At 37.8% G+C, this 21593-nt stretch overlaps 1 protein-coding gene across 1 annotated transcript in view; it reads right to left on the reverse strand.

The window, feature by feature from the left end:
• The window catches only part of HERC2 (E3 ubiquitin-protein ligase HERC2), a 120555-nt gene that overhangs the window by 7833 nt on the left and 91129 nt on the right, over positions 1-21593 (reverse strand). Inside the window, exons 56-66 of the mRNA XM_090171355.1 lie at positions 20472-20725; positions 19081-19225; positions 18749-18977; positions 18406-18592; positions 15691-16060; positions 13302-13487; positions 11487-11640; positions 10973-11365; positions 10667-10806; positions 624-749; positions 39-512 (exon numbers count right to left, since the gene is read on the reverse strand). Of these exons, the coding sequence (XP_090027481.1) occupies positions 39-512; positions 624-749; positions 10667-10806; positions 10973-11365; positions 11487-11640; positions 13302-13487; positions 15691-16060; positions 18406-18592; positions 18749-18977; positions 19081-19225; positions 20472-20725 (2658 nt within the window). The remainder of the gene's footprint in view (positions 1-38; positions 513-623; positions 750-10666; positions 10807-10972; positions 11366-11486; positions 11641-13301; positions 13488-15690; positions 16061-18405; positions 18593-18748; positions 18978-19080; positions 19226-20471; positions 20726-21593) is intronic.

Consider the following 21593-nt stretch of genomic DNA (forward strand, 5'->3'; position numbering starts at 1 on the left):
AAGGTCTCTCTACTAAGATCTAACATTTTCCAACTTACTTTTCCATCACCAGTAACAGCAAATAACGTTTGTTCTCCTCCAACAATCTGCACTGGCCTTAATGCAGTCAATGATTCACAAGGTGTAGGAAGCTTCACTTTGGCACCTTCTACACCACCTAACTGACCCCTATGATTGTGACCCCATCCAAATATTGTTCCACTTCCACCCCAAGATACAGTCCAGTCTTCGGGTTTTCGATTAACCCAAAGAATTAGTTGTTCATCATGTTCTTGTGAGAATAAGTTATGATCTTCATGTTCAGTTGATATTGATTCTTCATCTGATATCATTTCTCTTATTTTCCTGCGTACTTCTTCACCAAATGGTGGAGGTAATGGGGTTCGATTTATTAAAGCAGAGCTGACTCGTGAAGCCACAACATAACGACGAAACCATTGCCATCTGTGATTGTCAAAACTGCAGCATGGAAGTGAATCCAAACAAAGGTCTGATGCTAAGGCAACTAACACCTTTTAAAAACCAAACATATACATTTAAAATTATTACACAACCAATAATCAGTTTAATTCTATTGTTAAAAACGAAAACTTTTACATAAAAAATAAAAGATTGGTAACTACCTTAAAGAAATCACTGTGCATGAGGTGTCTTCCTCCTTTGACTAAAGGGTCCTCGTATTCATACTGTCTTAACAGTGTTTCTGGTAAACCTTTCACTAAAGATTCTAAAGCTGTTCCACTATTACACTATTTGAAAATATAAATTGCGTAATTCAATTACTAATTTTTCAACATAATTCTAGTAAACTGCAACAATTGTGTGTAATAAAAGAGTATAGGATTACAATAAAACCTAGTTATTATAATCTGGTTATGTTAAATTAATCCACCAGGGGCACTACAGGTAGAACGATTATCTAAAAATAAAGACCATCAGGAATTATGTAGTTGTCACTCAGACTAGGTCATAAATTATTATCGCATGTTTTAACTAATAAAAGTATATATTTTCGACCCATTTGACGGGTCATCATCAAATGGGTTGAAACATGTCGATCCCGTAACTAAGTCTAGGTTTAATAAAATAATTATAATATGTGAAAATATAACTAAGTTTTATTTGAATCCTACTCTTAAAATTGACACATAGTACTGCAACACCTTAAAAATTTTAAAAATTGTGTTTAATAGTTTCTAACCAATAGGCCTCAACTTGTTTGAATATTTCTTTTTCATGCTCTACTCATCCCCTCAGCAAAGAGTAAACACATTCATTAAAAGGCAATGGAATGTAGATTGTGTATTGTATGGATAAAAACGATATCTGAGCATGCTCCTATACCCTTCCCACTTTAAACATTTCTGCTTCCCCTCTGGTAAAAGCACAAACTCAGTGTTTATCTATAAGATATGACCATTGATCGCCCCTACATCAGGTATTGAGTTGCCTTTTAATAGGCTTTCTTTTAACTATTTTCCATTAAGATACAATAAAAAGAGCCATCCTAGTGAATAAATATTCAAATTTTGCAGCACTGTTGTCCAGAAGCTTCAATGTGGTTCATAAAAATGTTTAGGACGGCATAAAAGTGAAGACTGATAGTTTAGGGGAGAATGTTTAAAAATTTTTAGTCTAAAATAAGGCAAAAGTAGGGTACAGCAACCTCATCTTGTTTTTTAATTATTTTAGGCGGATACGATAGAGTTTGTCACGTAGATAGCGTGGGTATTTTTTATTTTGGCCGCAAATGATTTTTAATTTTTTAATTTAATTAAAAAATTTAATTTTTTTGGGTATTTTCACGTTTTTTATCTTGTTTTTTAAATTATTTTAGGCGGATACGATAGTTTTTCACGTAGATAGCGTGGGTATTTTTTAGTTTGGCCGCAAATGATTATTTAATTTTTTAAATTAATTTAAAAAATTGAACCTCTTTGGGTATTTTACATTTTTTTGTGGCTATTATTTTCGTCTTGTGTTCGACGACACCACGTGTTTTTCAGCCCTTGGTATTCCGGTAGTTTGTTAAAACAAAGTATTTCCAATTGGAACGCCGGTAGTTTGAAGAAAAAAATTCCATGTGGTATTCCGGTTGTTTGTTCAATAAATTACAAGTTTTCTTAATTTTGGGAATTTTGGGCTATTTCTAGCTGTGCTGCCTTTTTATGGGCGCAAGTGCTTGGGCCTTTTCACGATTTTTGTTATTATTTTCGTCGTGTGTTCGTATAAGTATTGGCGCCTGACGGCGCCGCACGTTCACTACGCTCTCGAGCTGGGGGCGCGCGGCGCCACCCCAGCCCCATACTAAAAAAAACGATGGGCCTTCTATAACGCAACTTAGAGGACAGTACCTAGGCATACCCTACCAAGTATTGTCGGGCGTGAAAATAAAATGGAGCGTATATCGCAAGACCAAGGGCAAAGTGGGGTTGCGGCCATAAAAAGGCAGCACAGCTAGAAATAGCCCAAAATTAAGAAAACTTGTAATTTATTGAACTGCAACAGATGGAGCAGACAAGAGGTACTTTAAAATTGAAAGTCCCGCCATCTGTTGCACGAAGACGAAGGACGATGGCGCCACCGTCATTCGTTGACGGACGAGTTTCTTATGATTTTAGAACGCGAAAGATCCACGTGCGAGAGAAGACGTTTTTCTTTTTGAAGGTTTTTCGAAGAGCTAGTGACCGGTTAATGCTGAAGATTGATTGGGCTAGTGAAAGTAACGGAGCAAGTAAAATGGAGTTCCTTGTAAGAGTTTTTCTTCCTTATCTTTAATTATAATTTCAAGCCAGTGTATTCCTATTGTTATTGTATTATTTTATTTCAAATTACCAACGGTAATTAAAACATTGTTTTATGCTAAACAAATTGGTGTTTAATTCCTTCTACGGAAACCGATAGGCTGATTCCCAGTCGAGCATATTGTAACGACGGTGCTCGCCTTGAAATAGATAAAATTAAAAGCAATTGGGAGCCCCGTCTGTTATACTGGTGCCGTGACCAGGATTGTCCTTGTAGTTTACAAGAATCTTGGTGGTTACTGAAGTACGAAGGTGCTTCGATTGTGGTTAATTAATCGGATCGGTTTCTGTGGGGAGGAACGCCGTAGGCGAGTTAGGCCTACTTTTCGGGCATCATGGCTGAATTTAACCCTCAGATTTTCGCCGCCATGATGGCACAGGCATTCGCCGCCGCGCGACCACCCCCCCGCCCTCCTAAAGAATTAACGTTTAGTGGGAAACCCCATGAAAATTTAAGAGAATTTTTAACAGCCGTCGATGATTTTCGTCGTGTTTATAATGTTGACGATAATACCATTCTTAACTATATGCCCTTAATGTTAAAAGGGGGCGCACTCGCGTGGTACCGACAAATTATTTACCCAGTACATGATCAAACCACGCTCGCCGATTTTATTTACTCTATCCGTGCGCATTATATGCCTGCCGAGACGGAACGTAAACGATTGAATGACTTACGCCAAGCTAGTCAAAAGGACGGAGAACCCGTAACAGATTTTATTACGCGTGTTTTTCAATTAAATAACGGGTTGATGAATCCTGAACCCGATAATGAACTTGTCGCTATAATACGGCAAAACGTTAAACCAGAAATGCGAGCCCACCTCCTTGCATTTCCTACAAATAATCTCGCTGCCCTTCGAACCCGCTGCGAATCGTTAGAACAAACCTTTAGGGACATAAAAACCCAATCGCGCACGAATAAATCAGCGAATCCGAATCAGTCGCAAGAAAGCTCTTTTGACTTTCCGCGTTCGCATAATAATTCTCGCTATTCCTCAACGAATTTTAGTTCAGGAACTCGTGGTCACGATTATAGACCCGAATTAAATACTAATAGACTTAATCGACAAGGGTTCTCATCCATTAGACCTAATAATAATAATTTTAGGCCTAATCTCCCAAGAGAGAGCCGTAATAATCCACAACGCAACGTAAACATTGCAAATGCATTCCGAGTAACGACTCAAGGACCGCGTTCCCAAGTACGAAATAAATGTTATAATTGTCAAGGAATCGGACATTTTTCAAGGGATTGCCCTTCACCTCGTTCGGGAAACGAAGGAACGGGCCCTGCCGCGGGAACAACAGGGTCCAGACAGTATACAAATACCGAAGGTTCCCAAAGTCATTAGGAACCTTGCAACGAAAAGGCAAACCACCCGTAGCGATTAATGTCCGTTTCCCTCATGGAGTTTTTGCGGTTCGGTTGGACTCTGGAGCAGATGTCTCGTTCATGAGTCTAACCCAATTTAGAAAACTTCATGGGCAGGACGACCGAGATTCTAATTTGCAACCAACTGACGAAATTGAATGTATAGTATTGGGCGACGGTCGCTACACTTTTACGAAGGGGTCCGAATTAATTGCTTTTGAAATTAATGGCGTGACATTTGAACAAGAGTTTCACATTGTTCCGACACTGTTATGTGATTTTATTTTGGGTCAAGATTTTATGCGACATACGTCCACTGTCCTTAACTTCGGAGATAAGACTTGTCAATTAGGTAATTTAATTGTTCCTTTTGTAAAAGAAGACGTTCTTAATAGGCCTACTCCAACTATGATTGCGAATATCGAACAAGCTGTTCTTAATTCTAAGCTTCCAACGGCTAAGGCTAAAGAAATTCGGGCCTTGTTCTTTAATTACCCTGAAGTATTCAGTAATAAAGAAGGCCGTACGAATTTAGTCTATCACGAAATTAACACGAATGACGAGCGGCCGGTTCACAGTCGTCCTTATAGAGTTAGTGACGATAAAAAAAGAGTTATAGAAGAGCATATCCGCGAGATGTTGCGTGACAAAGTAATTAAACCTTCGACTAGTCCGTGGGCAAGTCCCGTAGTCTTGGTTTATCAGGAAAATAGAGGGAATAAGATTCGGTTCTGCATTGATTATCGAATGCTCAATAAAATCACAGTCAAGGATCCATATCCCCTTCCGCACATCGAAGAGATGTTAACCCGTATGAAAAAAGCAAAATTTATTACAGCGTTAGATCTACGTTCCGGCTACTGGCAAATTGAAATGCACCCGAATAGCATTGCAAAGACCGCATTCGTTACTAGTTCAGGAAAGTATGAATTTAACGTTTTACCCTTCGGGCTTTGTAACGCCCCTAGTACATTCCAACGTCTGGTTGACGAATTATTTCGCGATGGGATGGAATTTGATTTATGTGTATATCTCGACGATATCCTGATCGTCTCTGAGACTTGGGAAGATCATTTACGAGCAGTAGAGTACGCCTTATCCCAATTACGGAATGCTGGTCTTACAATAAAAGCGGAGAAATGTCAGTTTGCCCAAGCCGAAGCAAAAATACTAGGACATATAGTAAATGAAACTGGTATCCATGTTGATAAGTCGCGGTTTACTGCAATAGAAAAATTCCCACGACCGCGAAACCTCAAAGACCTGCAACGATTTTTAGGCCTAATGGGATGGCACTCGCGGTTTATCCCTAGCTTTTCGATGATAGCCGAACCCCTTCATCGGCTCAAACGAAAGGACGTCACCTTCAGTTGGGGGCCGGAGCAACAACGCTCGTTCGACCTCCTGAAGGAGTCCCTTAATAAAGCCGGCCCTTTAGCAACGTATAAATCGACGAGTCCGTGCATCGTAACAACCGATGCTAGTGATCTAGGGCTAGGAGCTATGTTATCCCAAAAACAAGACGGCGTTGAAATACCGTTAGCATACGCAAGTCGACTGTTAAATGACGCGGAACGCAAGTATACCACTATGGAAAAGGAATGTCTGGCGATTCATTGGGCAATCAAGAGGTTTCGACCGTATCTTGAGTCCAAGCCATTTCTCGTGATCACTGATCATAAATCTTTACAATGGCTTTTTAATGTTAAGGACCCTAATGCTCGTTTAGTCCGTTGGGCAATGTTTCTTCAGTCATTCAGTTTCCAGATAGTTTATCGAAAGGGGGTCGAAAACGTAGTAGCCGATGCTTTATCTAGACTTCCCATATCCCTAGCCGCTATGGAACTTCGTTCGAATTCGCCTCACAAAGGGGACGATCGGGTGGTGTTACCTCCAGCCCCTCACTCCATGTTTTACGTTTTCACGTTGGCGGACGTGAGTGACGCTCAACAACACGATCCCGAATGTTCCATTCTAATCGATAAATTAAACGTAAACGACCCTCCGACCCTCTCTAAATTTGTTATAGTTAATAATATTCTTTATCGCAAAAGTTGGGGAAACCAACCCCAAAAGATCTATTTACCTGAATGTTTTCGCCGAGACGCTATTCGTCTATTACACGATCATCCCATGTCCGCCCATAGAGGTCGCGATAAGACCATATTAAAGGTGCGGCACCGCTACTTTTGGCCCACCCTGCGTTCCGATGTACAAAAGTACGTACGATGTTGTTTACTCTGCCAACAGCATAAAGCGCGAAACAGGCGTGTGCCTGGCCTCATGCAATCCACCAACCCTGTAGAACCCTTCGACATGATTGGTGTCGATATCATGGGCCCTCTACCCCTTAGTCTTACACAAAATCGATTTTTAATTGTCTTTGTCGATTACTTCACTAAATATGTTGAACTTATTCCCGTCAGGCGAATCACTGCCGACGTGTGTTGCGAAAAATTACGCAATCTCGTACTCCGTTGGGGTGCACCTCGAAAGATTTTTAGTGATCAAGGACGTCAATTCGTTTCTTCACTATGGGAGAATACGTGCAAACTTTTAAAAATTCGGGTGAAACATACAACTGTTTATCATCCTCAATCGAATTTGACGGAACGTCAAAACAGGGTAATCGGCGAGATGATCTCCATGTATGTGGGACATAATCATCGCCTATGGGATGCGCACCTTCCCTTCCTTCAATTCGCCATGAATTCAGCTCCTCACGCGAGTACCGGCCACTCTCCGTTCTATCTCAATACCGGTAGGGAACCTCGACTACCTTGGACGTTGGATACTACTCCTGACCCTGTGTTGGACGAGCGCGATCGCTCGTTCCAAAGGCTAAAGGAGGACATCGAGCGTGCCAAGGCGTTGACCCTCACAGCTCAGGCACATCAACGTAAATATTACGATCTCCGTCGCGACGATCTGGAATTTGACGTGGGTATGCTCGTCTGGGCAGCCACCCACGAACTTTCCCAAGGCGCGTCATATCATGCAGCGAAACTTACGCCTAAATGGGAAGGTCCCCTTCGTATACTTCAGAAACACTCTCCCCTCGTGTATGAATTAGAAGACGCGCTTACGGGTGAGGCTCGAGGAAAACGCAATATCGCTCAGTTGAAACTGTACATCACGGATCAATCGATGGTCTCTATGCTCGAGGACTCCTCGGTGTCTCGAACCGCTTCCACTTCATTAGTCTCGCCTGATGAAAGAGGAGAGGAGGGTGTGCCTCTTGACACCCCCTCGACGTCGACGCGACCCGAGTACGTCCCCCCACACGCGTATTCATCGAGATCAGCGCCTGATGTCCCTTCCCCTTCGGAGGTCGACGATGAATCTCATGTACCTCCTGTTGCTCCTCAAGAAGCCCTAGCAGACAATGTTCCTCCGGAACGAGAGCCTGATTCGGACGAACTTGGTGCCGGTGACACTACTTCCCGCGTACGCGAATCACTTCTAGCGGACAGTACAACCCTAACGGACGAACAACGGGAAGCATGGGAGAAACCTCTAAGAGTAGGTTGGGTTCGGGAAATATGTCCGAGAGCAACGGTCCGTGAATCAGGACCGACTCTCGATATTTACTATTATCCCCCCGGCTCCAACAAACGTCTCCGTTCCAAACCGGAGGTTGCTCGCTATTTACATGCCAATAATATACACGATCTAAAGGCTGACAATTTTACATTTAGTCGAATTACCATCTCAAAATCCCCCTGGGAAAGGATTAGGGAAGTAAAAGAGAAAACGGCTAAATAATAATAAAAATTTCTTTCAGACCCGCTGTGCGACGCACAAGGTTCAGATACGACACCGTGACGGACGACTAATCGATTTGCCGTTGGCAATCGATTTAAGCTTCCCCATAAACATAATCACTTCAGCCACAGTGAATTGCATCGGAGCACGAAGATATCCTTCTTCCGATGAAATAGTGTATTCCTTCACCGATCGCTTTCCGTCATTTCCAATGACACGACTGATGGGAAGTTTACAAAACCTGGAAATTGTAGTTCAGGGTTCAACTGCCATCTTACCGGAGACCATAATCATCCGGGAGGATGTTGAGCTTTTGACAATCGGCCCTATCGCCCTTGGATCCCTGAGTTTCGGCTATTGTCCTTGCCTCGTGTGCCAATTACAAAACCAAGGATTATATTTCTTTATGGCTCGAAGCACTTATCCTCATCACCGAGCAGCCATTACGACGGTACCTGATGATTCCATGGACCACGATGTCCTGGAATTACGGGACGACGGACTTCAGGAAGATTCTATGTTTCCACTGGAAAACGTTCAGCTCATTCATGCTGATATGAATTCCCAGGCCACTCAAACTGTCGCCGAGGATCCGTTGGATCCGTTTTGGTGCAACAGCCCGAGTGTCGCCTATTCTTCACTTCACAGACCTCTCATACCCAGTCCACCCAGAAGGGAAACCCGAAACGATGAGCAGCCTGAGGTTCCTCTTATCACTTTTGAGGACGACGATGTCACCTTTCCCAATCTTCCGGAAGTCCAGCCGGAGGCCATTCTACCCGTGCCGTTGGAAGAAGATGTCACGTGGCCTCGATCCGTGAGTTTTCAAGACGACGGAATAGTGTTTGTTTGGCCATCGACTTCGAGCTCACCCGAAGTGATGGAGTTCTGTCCGTATCAACATGAACAGAATGTATCAGTAGCTACACCAACGAGCTGTTCCCCATCGGAGCCCCTGATAAAGATCGACGATCACACGACAGACTCGACACAAGCTTCTCACTCAGTATTCCAATCAACCGCTTCTTACTTACCAGTTCGACCTCCACCACCAAAACGAGTCCGTTCGGTGGACATAATGGTACCAGGACGGGTTACCATCGACGGGAAGGATCACTCGATCGCCGTCTGTAAAAAATGCCGCTTTAGAGGACACCTGGCGAGGGCCTGTCCCTTTTCAATTGCAGAACTTCAAGTTCTCAAACATGTGTCCCTAAACCCAAGTAAACCCCCAAAACCGGGGCATATATTATAAATAATAAGCAACGAACTAATAACTCTCGAGGAACTCCATAATTATAAAGTATCCCAATGTTAATTTTTTATATTTCCATCGCTTCGACGAAAACTCCAAAGGGAGGGAGAATGCAACAGATGGAGCAGACAAGAGGTACTTTAAAATTGAAAGTCCCGCCATCTGTTGCACGAAGACGAAGGACGATGGCGCCACCGTCATTCGTTGACGGACGAGTTTCTTATGATTTTAGAACGCGAAAGATCCACGTGCGAGAGAAGACGTTTTTCTTTTTGAAGGTTTTTCGAAGAGCTAGTGACCGGTTAATGCTGAAGATTGATTGGGCTAGTGAAAGTAACGGAGCAAGTAAAATGGAGTTCCTTGTAAGAGTTTTTCTTCCTTATCTTTAATTATAATTTCAAGCCAGTGTATTCCTATTGTTATTGTATTATTTTATTTCAAATTACCAACGGTAATTAAAACATTGTTTTATGCTAAACAAATTGGTGTTTAATTCCTTCTACGGAAACCGATAGGCTGATTCCCAGTCGAGCATATTGTAACGACGGTGCTCGCCTTGAAATAGATAAAATTAAAAGCAATTGGGAGCCCCGTCTGTTATAGAACAAACAACCGGAATACCACGTGGAATTATTTTTTTTTTTCAAAATACCGGCATACCACTTGGAAATAATTTGTTTTAACAAACTACCGGAATACCAAGGGCTGAAAAACCGGTGGTGTCGTCGAACACAAGACGAAAATGTAAAATACCCAAAGAGGTTCAATTTTTTAAATTAAATTAAAAAATTAAATAATCATTTGCGGCCAAAATAAAAAATACTCACGCTATCTACGTGACAAACTATCGTATCCGCCTAAAATAATTAAAAAACAAGGTAGAAAACGTGAAAATACCCAAAAAAAATTTTAAATTAAATTAAAAAATTAAATAATCATTTGCGACCAAAATAAAAAATACCCACGCTATATACGTGACAAACTCTATCGTATCCGACTAAAATAATTAAAAAACAAGATAAAAAACGTGAAAATACCCAAAAAAAATTAATTTTTTAAATTAAATTAAAAAATTAAATAATCATTTGCGGCCAAAATAAAAAATACCCATGCTATCTACGTGACAAACTCTATCGTATCCGCCTAAAATAATTAAAAAACAAGATGAGGTTGCTCTACGCTACTTCACCCTAAAATAAAAAGCAAAGGGGCACTTCAATATTTTGAATAATTACTCAAAGTATAATACTAAGCAATGGCTTCTAGCGGTGGCTTCAACTGGCATCACTTAGTAATAAACCTTTAAGGGTTTGTAGGGCTGTGCGGGTAGTGGTTTTAGGCAATTGAGTCGGGTACCGAGTATCTGAAATTTTTTCAACGAGTATCGAGTCGGTTAGTATTTTTGTCGTCGGGTAATTGAGTACTCGATTAGGCCAAAAAATTCCAACAAACAGTGTGGTTACTTACAACAGATATGACTGAGTTCTCATCACCATTACTATCTCGATGTGATCCAGCTAGTAGATCCATTATGTTTAGACTTCTCCCAAAGCCAGAAATCATTAATTTTCTTAGCAAGTACAATATCCACATTCTTTGAGAAGGAACTGCAATTATGTAAAAGTGTTAAAGGGTAAGATAAACAATCTGAGATAATTTTATTATTAAAATTATCATATGAAAATTCTCTATATGACCTATAATTCAAATTGAAATGGAACAATTAAACTGGTAAGAGCATGAGCGATAAAAAGTGATAAAATGGATACTTACTAATGGAACTGAGTTGAGCACAAGAAGCTAATGCTGCTGCCAATCTTGACATAATTGATTTGCTAACTTCAAGTTGGCCATCTAAGATATTCATAACTAGCTCAATAGATGGTCGAGACATAACAGATCTATCGGATAGCGATTCTCTGTCAACATTTGGAGGCATTATTGGATAAACAGTGAACTTCCAGCCCCATCCATTGACAGATCCATCACTTATGAACTTCCATTTCAGTTCATTGCCAGTGATATGAAGTTCTGCAGCCCAATCAGACCATTCCCGACCAGATTTTATAGCAACAATGCGGCCAGTACTGTCCATGATAGTTAATGGATCATGACGTCGTTCGGTTGAACACTGGCGATCAAATTCAACCCTCAAGCTTTCAGCTCCTAATAAAAATATATCACACTGCCTTAGAAAGAAAAACCATCACAAAATTTACGATTTTAAGAAGTTTCTTTCATTCACCATTGCTAAACGATTAAAACTTTTTCAGTTAACATAGTTTACCAGGAATTTTGACATGGCCAGTTAGTGTAACATCATCAGTATATGGATGTCCACTTTCTTGAACAACTGGAAGTTGAACTGTTCGGTGAAGATCTGTATCTAATGAGACATCTTCCAGTTCAGTTACACACTGTTCAACTAGCATTTCACCAATCTGAAGAAAACCATTTTAAAGAATTTTTTTATTAAGCATTTCTAAAAACTCAAGATATTAAAATCTATGCAATTAAAAAACATAATTAAAAAAACTGATCAATACCTCAAGGACCCATTTCTATATAAACATTCATTCCTCACTCATTTGAATCCAATAATTATTTAAATAATTACCCCTTTGTAAAAGCAGAAAAATATTTTGTTTTTTGGTGTTCATTAAACTAAATGCAACATTTTAGTACACCTGCTGCGGATGGTTGCATCCTTACTTTGATGTTCTGTTTTGGGATGTAAAAAATTTACTAAATGCCAAAAAAATTTATTACATGATCTGAAGGAGCAGAAATTTCTTAACACAAGTAACTTGAAAACTACCTAACTGAATTAAAACCACATCTTCTATGTGTTAAAATGGCCTAAAATCTAGGAAAAGGATTGACAGACCAATATTACAGACAGTATATTAATAGGCATGGAAGTTTGATAAATTGTCCCAAAACCATTTAAGTAAAGTGATCATAAACATTAAACCACACAATCCCTAATTTAATTTAAGTATTTGAGTGTACTTGTCCATAAAATGACATATTAAAAACCACAGTATTTGAAACGTATCATACAAAGTAAATACTGTTGTTTTTCACCTTTTTTGAGATTTTAAGTAGTTTATACAAGTTGCCATATAGAAATATGAGCCCACTATAGCAGCACTATATAAATTTAATTATAGATTAAGTTAATTACCATAATTAGGATGAATTTCCTACCAAAATACACAAACTATATATTGGATACTTTTGACGATACTGAACATTACTGTGTCAAAATTATTTTGTGCTGATATTAATTTTGTAAAATTAACGTTTTTCACCAAAATTCAACCTGTTAGTAGGTGAAGTAGGATACTCCATGGGCTTAAAAGAAATAAATATTCAATAAAAGTAAAGCATTGTCCAATTTTTATTTGTGGAAATGGTGAAACTAGCGTCCAACTCCATTCTTCCTAAGCATCGCAACCTAGGGAACATATTAAAAGAAAAAATAGAAAATACTTGCAAAAACGGAAAATTTTATGTATCCTACTATACCACAAATGAAAAAGTCACGCTAGAAAACTTAAATTTTTGTTAAATTTCAAAAATTAATATCTCCTCAAATTTTCATTTCCGCAAAATAATTTTGACACGGAAATGTTCAGTATCGTCTAAAGCATATGTTATACACATAATTTAATCCCAAATTAGTATTACACCCATGTACCTCATCTGTAGATGGCGCCACCTAAGTAGGGAGGTGAGAGAGTAGGACCCTTTCATATATATGTAATCATTAAGTCAACCCATTAAATATCTATCAAATACTAAAGTAGTATTAATTACCAACACTACAGTATATATATATAATAAAATCGGACATGCGTTGGTGTGTTGATATTAACCCAAAATGAGAAATAATGATGTTTCTTCTTTATATATTTTACGTTTCATATTTTTAATTTTTACTGTTATCATTTGTAATAAATATAATAGTGGGGCTTACAAGTTACCAGTAAAATTAGCACCTCACATGTATCTGCAATTTTAGCTACCAATAATAAGAAATAAATTGATTTAATATTGCCCATCGCATAATGTTTTAATGTAGAAAATAGATTCTTACCTGAGCATTATTTTGTCCTATCGCAATTAGAACTGATGTTAGGGTATCCTTAGCTTTCTCACCAGCATGGCCAGCAACTGCCAACTTCAAAAGGTCTACTAATACACGAGCATCATCAACTGTAAGTCTGCTAGTATATTCATCCAGTTGCAAATGGGAAGGTTTTGATCCCTCAACAGTTGTAGCCTGTCAATTCAATTTCAAAATTTGTGTTAAAAAAACCATGCAAATTTTATTAATCTTATTCTTATTGTATAACTATTACTCTTTCAGAACTAAATGATTCAAATTAGGTGATCATATTCCAGTTATGATTTATTGACGACTTCTATCACACAAGAAATAATTGGAACTGGGTGCAAATCTGAATACTTCTATTAACCATAAAACAAACAACCTAAATCACCAACAAGGTAGACCTTATGTTAGTATGAAAATTGCCAAAGGGAAAAGTTGCAATGGGTTTTAGTTTTCCCATGGCAACCGAAAATGTTTTTGATCGCTCAAAATAAAAAAAATTCCATTTAAAAAAGCATAGGATTTTCTCGGTTTCACAAGTTACTTACTTAAAAAAATTTTTAAAATTAATTTTCAAAACTTACCCAAAAAGATGAATTTGACTTATTTGGGGTAAAATTCATCAAGGATATTGGGTAAAATTTATCAATTTTGGTTAAATTTTAACAAAATTTGGGTAAGCGAGAAATCCAGTGTTTTTTTAAATGGGGAGGTCAAAAACATTTTCGGTTGAAACTCTTTTTGAAATTTTTAATATTTAGGTTTAGTTTCTCTATTCGGTGTTATAGTCACAAGCCAGATTTCCCGCACGGTACTGACGAGTCAAAAATAGGAAGAAACCGGTCTACCGTTGGAATTTCTGGCTATTTAATTTAATTTAATTTAGTTTTTCGCTCGAAGTCCTATTGGTACGAGCTATTAGTAAGTTTTTAAATTTCTTCAGATTTGTTTAGGGTTTTAGCTTTATTTTCCCTTTTCATAATGGACTAATCTACTTTTCGCTTATTATATAATCCTTTACAATGCAGTCCATAGGTGGTTCCTTTTAACTTAACATTGCATATATACTAATCTCCACCACTCTCCCACTTTTCGGCTTTCCGTTGCTATGAAATTCGTTTTGAAATTTTTAATAATAATAATAATAATAATAATCAGCTAGTCTAATATTTAGGCTTAGTTTCTCTATTCGGTGTTATAGTCACTAGCCAGATTTCCCGCACGGTACTGACGAGTCCCAAATAGGACGAAACCGGTCTACCGTTGGAGTTTCTGGCTATTTAATTTAATTTAATTTAGTTTTTCACTCTAAGATCTATTTGGTCCGAGTTTCGCATCTTTTTGTTCGCTTGAAGATCTATCGGTACGAGCTATTAGTAAGTTTTTAAATTTCTTCAAATTTGTTTAGGGTTTAGCTTTATTATCCCTTTTCATAATGGACTAATCTACTTATTCGCTTATAGGAAAACTAAAGCCCATTGCAACTTTTCCCTTTGGCAGTTTTCATACTACTATAAGGTCTACCTTGTAACCGCCGGATAAATATCCTAAGCCTACATAACCACTGGTAGAGGATCCTAGGCTCCCTTGTGCCAGGTAACACTCTTACTTACCTAACACGTTTGTTTTTTTCTTTTATTACTAATATACTAATGTCTAATTGAGCGGCCACAGACAACGGAGAGAGAGCCTTACTCCTGAGCATACCGACAATTTCTAACTTCCCACTCATGGCCAACGCGACCGGTAGGGTTTGGCAAATCTGTACTTCAACGGTTCAAAGGCCGCGAAGCAGACAGCTTTTCACTTATGTTTTACAATCAGGTATAAGAGAGTGCTCCGGGTGGAAAAAAGGAGAGGTGGAGGTTCTCGAAGAGAGGGGTTAGATTAGCTTAGCCTAGCCTAGCCTAGCCTAGCGAATAGCTAAATAAAGACAACAATAATAGAATTTATCAAGTTACCGTTTCTACATATCTTAACGAAGGAGGGGCTAGCGTTGAGATTAAGCCCAGAATTCAATCAGTTACAAAAGTTGTATCGGCCTCCAGGAATATGGCTCTGTCTGTGTTGGTAAATATATTTTGTAATTGCTAAAAGATCTCTGCCTTATAAGGGGTAAATGTGATATTCTCTTTAAACAAATAAAATATTGTTGAACTGAATTCCCTTTCGGGCCTTCTTGTGTTTATTTAAACCTTCTATAATCTTACGTTCGTCTGGCCTAACTTTTCCCTTTGGGAAAAAAATCGGTTACAACCTAACCCTGGAGTTTCAACAAAATCCGTGATAACCACCTTGGGTAGTCTCCTTGTAAGTGTCTCTTAAGTGAAATCAAAATGCTACACAAATACAAAAATTATATAAAACAAACCTGATCACAAGTGGAAAATGTTGCGGCTAAAACACTGGCTGCAACAGATGAAACTTTTGACGACAAACTTCCTGAAGATGATAAGGATGGCAGAGATATTCCATCTTGAGGTAAAAGGTTGATCTCTTCAATAGGCAGAGAGCGAAAAGTTGACTTTTTTCGAACCATAACATTATTGGCAAGTTTAGTAGAGACTGAGACATTAGTTGTTGATGATGCAGATGAAGTTGACATAGTTCCAGATGTAATTGGTTGAGCTATGGTTGCTGTTGAAGTACTATTTAAAGAATTACCAGTGGTGTTGGTATTTAGCTGCACTTGCACATTCCCAACTTCTGTATGAGGAAGTAACGCTGCTACCATAACATCACTGTAAAAGATAAATGCAAAAAAGTTGCAATAATTAACAAACTACATAAGCTTAGTAAAAAACCCTAACTGAATCGTATTTAGGTTAAGGAACTGTTTCATATGCCTACTATTCTTAAAGCTCAGTAGTAAAATAAAAATCATAGGGCAAATTTATTGTTTCAGTAGTCCGAGTTGGAAAAAAACTCAGACCATGCTAATTAGTTGCATTGAGGATTGGTCCTCTGTTGATAAGGGTTTTCTGAGGATGTGGTTTTAGGTTTGGCATTACCAAGTCTGTAGGGCTACTACTAAAAACCAAGCTCAGACGTTTTGGATTATCATCCAAACGTTTACACTGGGGCTCCTTCTTTGACTAGCGACAGTACGTCTCTGTAGTTCTTGAAGAGGAGCCATCAGATTCGTACACTGTCTCTTCAGGCGTTCCTCAAGGCTCAAATCTTGGCCCTCTATTGCTCATTTCGTATATAAATCACTCTTCTCTGTGTGAGCTCTTTGCTGATTAAATTCTTTTTTACATCATTTTGGATGAAAGGATAACAGTAATTCACCTCTTCAGGCTGATATCACAAAAATGGACTGCTAAATGGAGAACACCTAAATGTAGCCAAGACTGCACATCTGCGTCAATCACATTTTTCCATTCTCTGAAAGGCCAGTTATTCCCATCCAGACCTGGATACCTCATGTATTTCAACTCTGTTGCAATACATGTTAGGAGAAATATGTACTCGAAAATACTTCAATCATATTAGCCACCAAGGCTAATGGGACTAAAGGTGCTCAATTTTACTCAAGTCTCTTGTGTCCTCTTGCGGAATAGATTTCATCTATATGGGGAGGGAGTTCCTAATTTTATGATTGTGAAACCAAAGTATAGATCTTGAAATGGCATTCCCTTAAACATTGCCATCAAGTGTTTCAATTAGCTAAATTCTCCAGCATCATTTTTAACAGTGCTTAAAAATTTGCCTTATTTTCAAGTCACTTCTACCCATAGACATGAGCATGTGGCCCAAGGGTGAAAAAACTTTATCCTCCTTTCTGCAGAACAAACATTCTGTGGTAGACGTTCACATTCTACCCGCAGGTCATTAAGGACTGGAATGACTTCAATATAACTTTTCTGAACTTTCTTCTCTTCAGAAGACAATCAACTTTATTTAAAAAATATATATAATCCTGTACATATATTGTAATCATTTTCATGTCTAGTGTGATGAAACTTGAAATGCACAGTTTGCTATTTTGAATGGGTTTTCGCAAGACTTGTTTTACTGTCATTTACAACCTTGCCGCTTATGAGAACAGAATTTTTATTATAATGATTAATAGAATTATTGCCAGGTAAGGTTGATGCTGATAATTTATAACCAAATTTAGTTTAGGTTTAAAATTCCAAAATAACTATCTTCAGATGTTCCAATGCAATAACTCTTCATTCCTTAAACCTTTAATGAAACTTAAACAAGCTGGCAGTAGAAAGTTTCTCAGGAAGCTATGCTGGTAAGTTTTATACATGGGTCATTCCACGGAGGTTCGAATACTTATGTAATCAAGGGTTAACTGATTTTAATGAAATTTTACAAACTATAAATTTTGGCTGTTTGAGCTATGGCCAAAATATCAAGATGTTCCGAAAATAAAAGTTTCAACACCAAAGTACTTTTAAGTCCGAATTTGAAAAATGTTAATGACAATTGACTGTTTCTAACGGTTTTTCAAAAATTAGGGTATTTTTCAAAATTGTGAAACTACGAGGGTCAAATTTAAAAATAAATTCTGAAAAAGGTCATTCTCTGATTTCATTGTTTATTGAATTTTCAGATTGCTTTATAAAAAAGCTTTCGTCTCATATGCAATTTGTTAGTGATATCGAGACATAAGGCATGAAAAATTAAAAAAACAAGATTTCCATGGATAACATTTTGCTTGCTTCCAGTGTGAGTAATGGCAATCAGCAAATATTTTTGACGTGATAAGGAGGCAGTCAGAGAAGGAAATTTGCAAAAAAGCCGTTTTTCTAAATATTTTTTTAAATATTATACTCTTCTTCATCCTTCTGACAGTTCAGAGGAAGGGAATTTCTAAGACATTAATTTTAAAATTGAAGTATTTACGGAAAATGTATTTAATAGATATTCAAAATCATGGACTTTCTCTTTCTTTCTGTGTCACATTAAATAAACCCCTTTTTTTGGGTTCATCAAAGCACACTGCAGCACAAAAAATTTACAGTATTTCAAAGCATAATCACAATGAATAATAGTGTAGTTATTTGTACAAGATTTCTTTCATCTTTATATGTTGATAAAAATTTACACATGCACAAGAGTAGCAACTTACCGTGCATACATGATTTGCAGCGTTTGAAGTACCTGTTGAAGAGCTTGTTGCTTAGAAGCATTAGATTCCTGAAGTAACATCACTTTAGTCAGCGAAGGACGCGCCACCTTGTTTGTTTTGGATTTGTTACTAAGATTTGATGATGTTCCACTCATGTTACTATCATCGATACCAGAGTCAACAGATTCTAAAAAAACATTAAATGACCCTCCATATTATTTCATAAAATAAATATTGAAACCTAATATTAATATTTAAACACACACAGCAAAAATTACCATAATTATAATGAGAATTACTCAAAAAGGCACAACTCATTTTTTGAACCATACAAAAATCTTACTTAAAGTAAGAGCTCCAAGTGGATCTTTGGTATGAGCAAACAATACTGGCTCATGTATTCTTGACACAGCGGCCACTTCTGCTGTGGTCCAGGCAATGCTATGCGAGGACCCACAGGCTACTCTTGAAACTTTGGCACCCTCCAGGCCATGTACAATGGCAGGTTTTCTATTTACTGCAGTTGTGCCGTTACCTTGCTGACCATGGTCATTGTCACCCCAAGCATAGACCTAAAAAACAAATTCCCTGTTTTCACTGATTGATAATGATAGTAATACCATGAAATTTAGAGAGAAGAAAGATAAATATAACAAAATATGGAATGAAACTTGCATGGCCAACATCAGAAACTGCTAAACAGTGCAGAGCTCCAACCGCTACATGAACAATTTTTTTACCGCGAAGACCTTCTACAAGTTGTGGTCTTCTTACATGAGCATCAGAACCATGACCTAGTCTGAAGTAATCTCCTTTTCCCCTTTAAAAAAAATAGTTTATTTCTTTTTGATTAAGCCACTTAAAGGGGAATGGTCAAGCTTTAACCAGTTAGATAGCCTTAAGCCCGTTAAAAACTAAAATTTAAGGCAAAAACCGCATAAAAAAATATTAAGTGGTTAATTTTTAATAAAATAAAGAAATTTTGGGAAATTGAAAGCGCGCGTCTGCTCCGGTACCTGGTGGGAAATCGGTGAGACAAAAAACAACATAAATGCTAAAGACGCGAAAGATTTGTTTTACAGGCTTGGCGCGTTCCAGTTATACGACCCTTACCAAAAAATAAGTTGGATTTCAGTTTATATTTAGTTTGTATACACATTATTAGTTGATATTAACTTGGTATTAAGTAGGCTCAAGTTGTCAGCATATTTCAAGTTACTAGTTGAAGGGTTAATAAGTTGTAATTCAGTTGGTAGGAAAATACTTCTTTTTCTAAGTTTGTAATTAGTTGGTTTTTAGTAGTCAGGAAGTTTCATATTATTTTTAAGTTGGTTTTAATTAGTCAGGAAGTTACATATAATTTTTAAGTTGCTTTTAAGTAGTTAAATGTAAATGTTGATTCTGGTTTAGTTGGAAATAAGTTGATTAATAAAGACGATTTAAGTTATTTTTTAGTAGGCATTTGTCCCAAATACAAACTGAAAACCAAGTTGAAATACAAGTTGTTGTAAGTGGTTTTTAGCCAACTTATATTTTGGTAAGGGGAGACCTAAACCTAAATTGGGCGATTTTAAAAGTTAGGATAGTTCGCAAATCGCTCACTAAGCTGCTGCTGGCGCTGGCGATACACCTTAAGATGGCAGCGAAAATTCAAACCCAAATACTTGGCGTTATTTTGTGTTTCAACTTTTTAAGGCCAAAAACTATTTTTTAAAGACAAAAAAATCTCTCGGTATTTAATTATAATGTGTAATTTTGAAATAAAAATAAATACCCGGCCTTATGAAAAAGGGCGCCTGAAAGGTAAAGACAGCCCTGAGTGCCACATATCGATAAGGTTGACTAGTGGCCCAAAAAGAGCAAGGGCCAAGCAGGGGGAGGTGGTTGTTGAGGGGTTGAGAGGGCCAAAGAGACTCGATCGAAGCCTATGGGCCCTGCCATGGGTTAATATGGGACTGTTCATAAGTATAAATAAATACATTCTTTATTTGGGAGTGATTTTAACAAGCTATAGTAAACCAAATATTTGGATAAGCTTATACTTTAATGTTTGAAAAAAGATATACCAAGTCCAAACTTGACCAGATTTTGTCAAGGCTAATGAAAACTGTGCTCCACATTCTATCTGGCATACGCCTAAGCCATTTAGTCTTTCAATATTATGAGGAACACTGCATCCTTCCGAACCACCACGTCCTAACTTTCCAAAATCTCCATCACCCCATGAAAACACCATTCCATCGTCTGTTAGAGCCAAAGTTTGAGCATCACGACTCCCGCATGCCACTTGAATTACTCTTTGGCCAGCCAAAGCAGTAACCTATTAATTTTAAAACTTATTAATTCAATTGATATTTACCACTTCAAATATTTCAAAAAGGCTTTTAATAACTGAAAAAAGTTTGGAGCTCTGTACAATTAAAGCCTTAAAGGTACAAATATTATTTTTATTTTAGTCTTATATATACACCTACTAAAAATGGCATTTAAATATATTTCTTCATTGACCATGCAAACACCATTCAGCCTGCCAAATCCTGTAACTCTTAATATTTCAAATTTATCATCTTATTGCTCATGCAGGTACTGATTTTTTAGTCAGGTTATGAGGAATAGAAAATCTGGTTGTGGATGAACTTCTGTGGAGGCTAGATAAGAATGGTTGTTGGTGCTTCAGTTATGCTGACAATCTAGTGATTATTGTCACAACCCTTGTAGCACATGAAGTCGTTTTAGGGTCGGGCTACGGTCGAAAAGTCGCTTTATAGTCCATGACCAAATGCCAACCTAATAACGTCCAAACGTTTTTCGACACTAAAACCGTAAATCATTTTGGGACTATTTATGGTCTTCATAACGACCATTATCCAACTTAAAATAGACCTTACATTTAATTATTGGATTTGACTTTAACTTTATGAAACAGACCATATGTATTTAGGAAAAGCGGATATTTTAATTATTTTCTGACTATTTGATGATTTTTTATTCACTTTTATTTTTTCTTCAAACTTATTTGCATTCGAAAAACGCGGCATCTAATAATTAGATCAGATTTGGGTCGGAAATAAGCATTAATATAAAGTTGGCCCGACATTGTTTCTTAGGTCTATTAAAAGGCGGTAAAGAGTCGACGTTTTGTAGTCGGCCGACCCTTTTTCCCTAGAACATTTCGACCCTAAATCCAA

Source organism: Leiobunum rupestre, chromosome 4 (assembly GCF_980474605.1).
Source record: "Leiobunum rupestre chromosome 4, qqLeiRupe1.1.hap1, whole genome shotgun sequence".
Taxonomy (NCBI): Eukaryota; Metazoa; Arthropoda; class Arachnida; order Opiliones; family Sclerosomatidae; genus Leiobunum; species Leiobunum rupestre.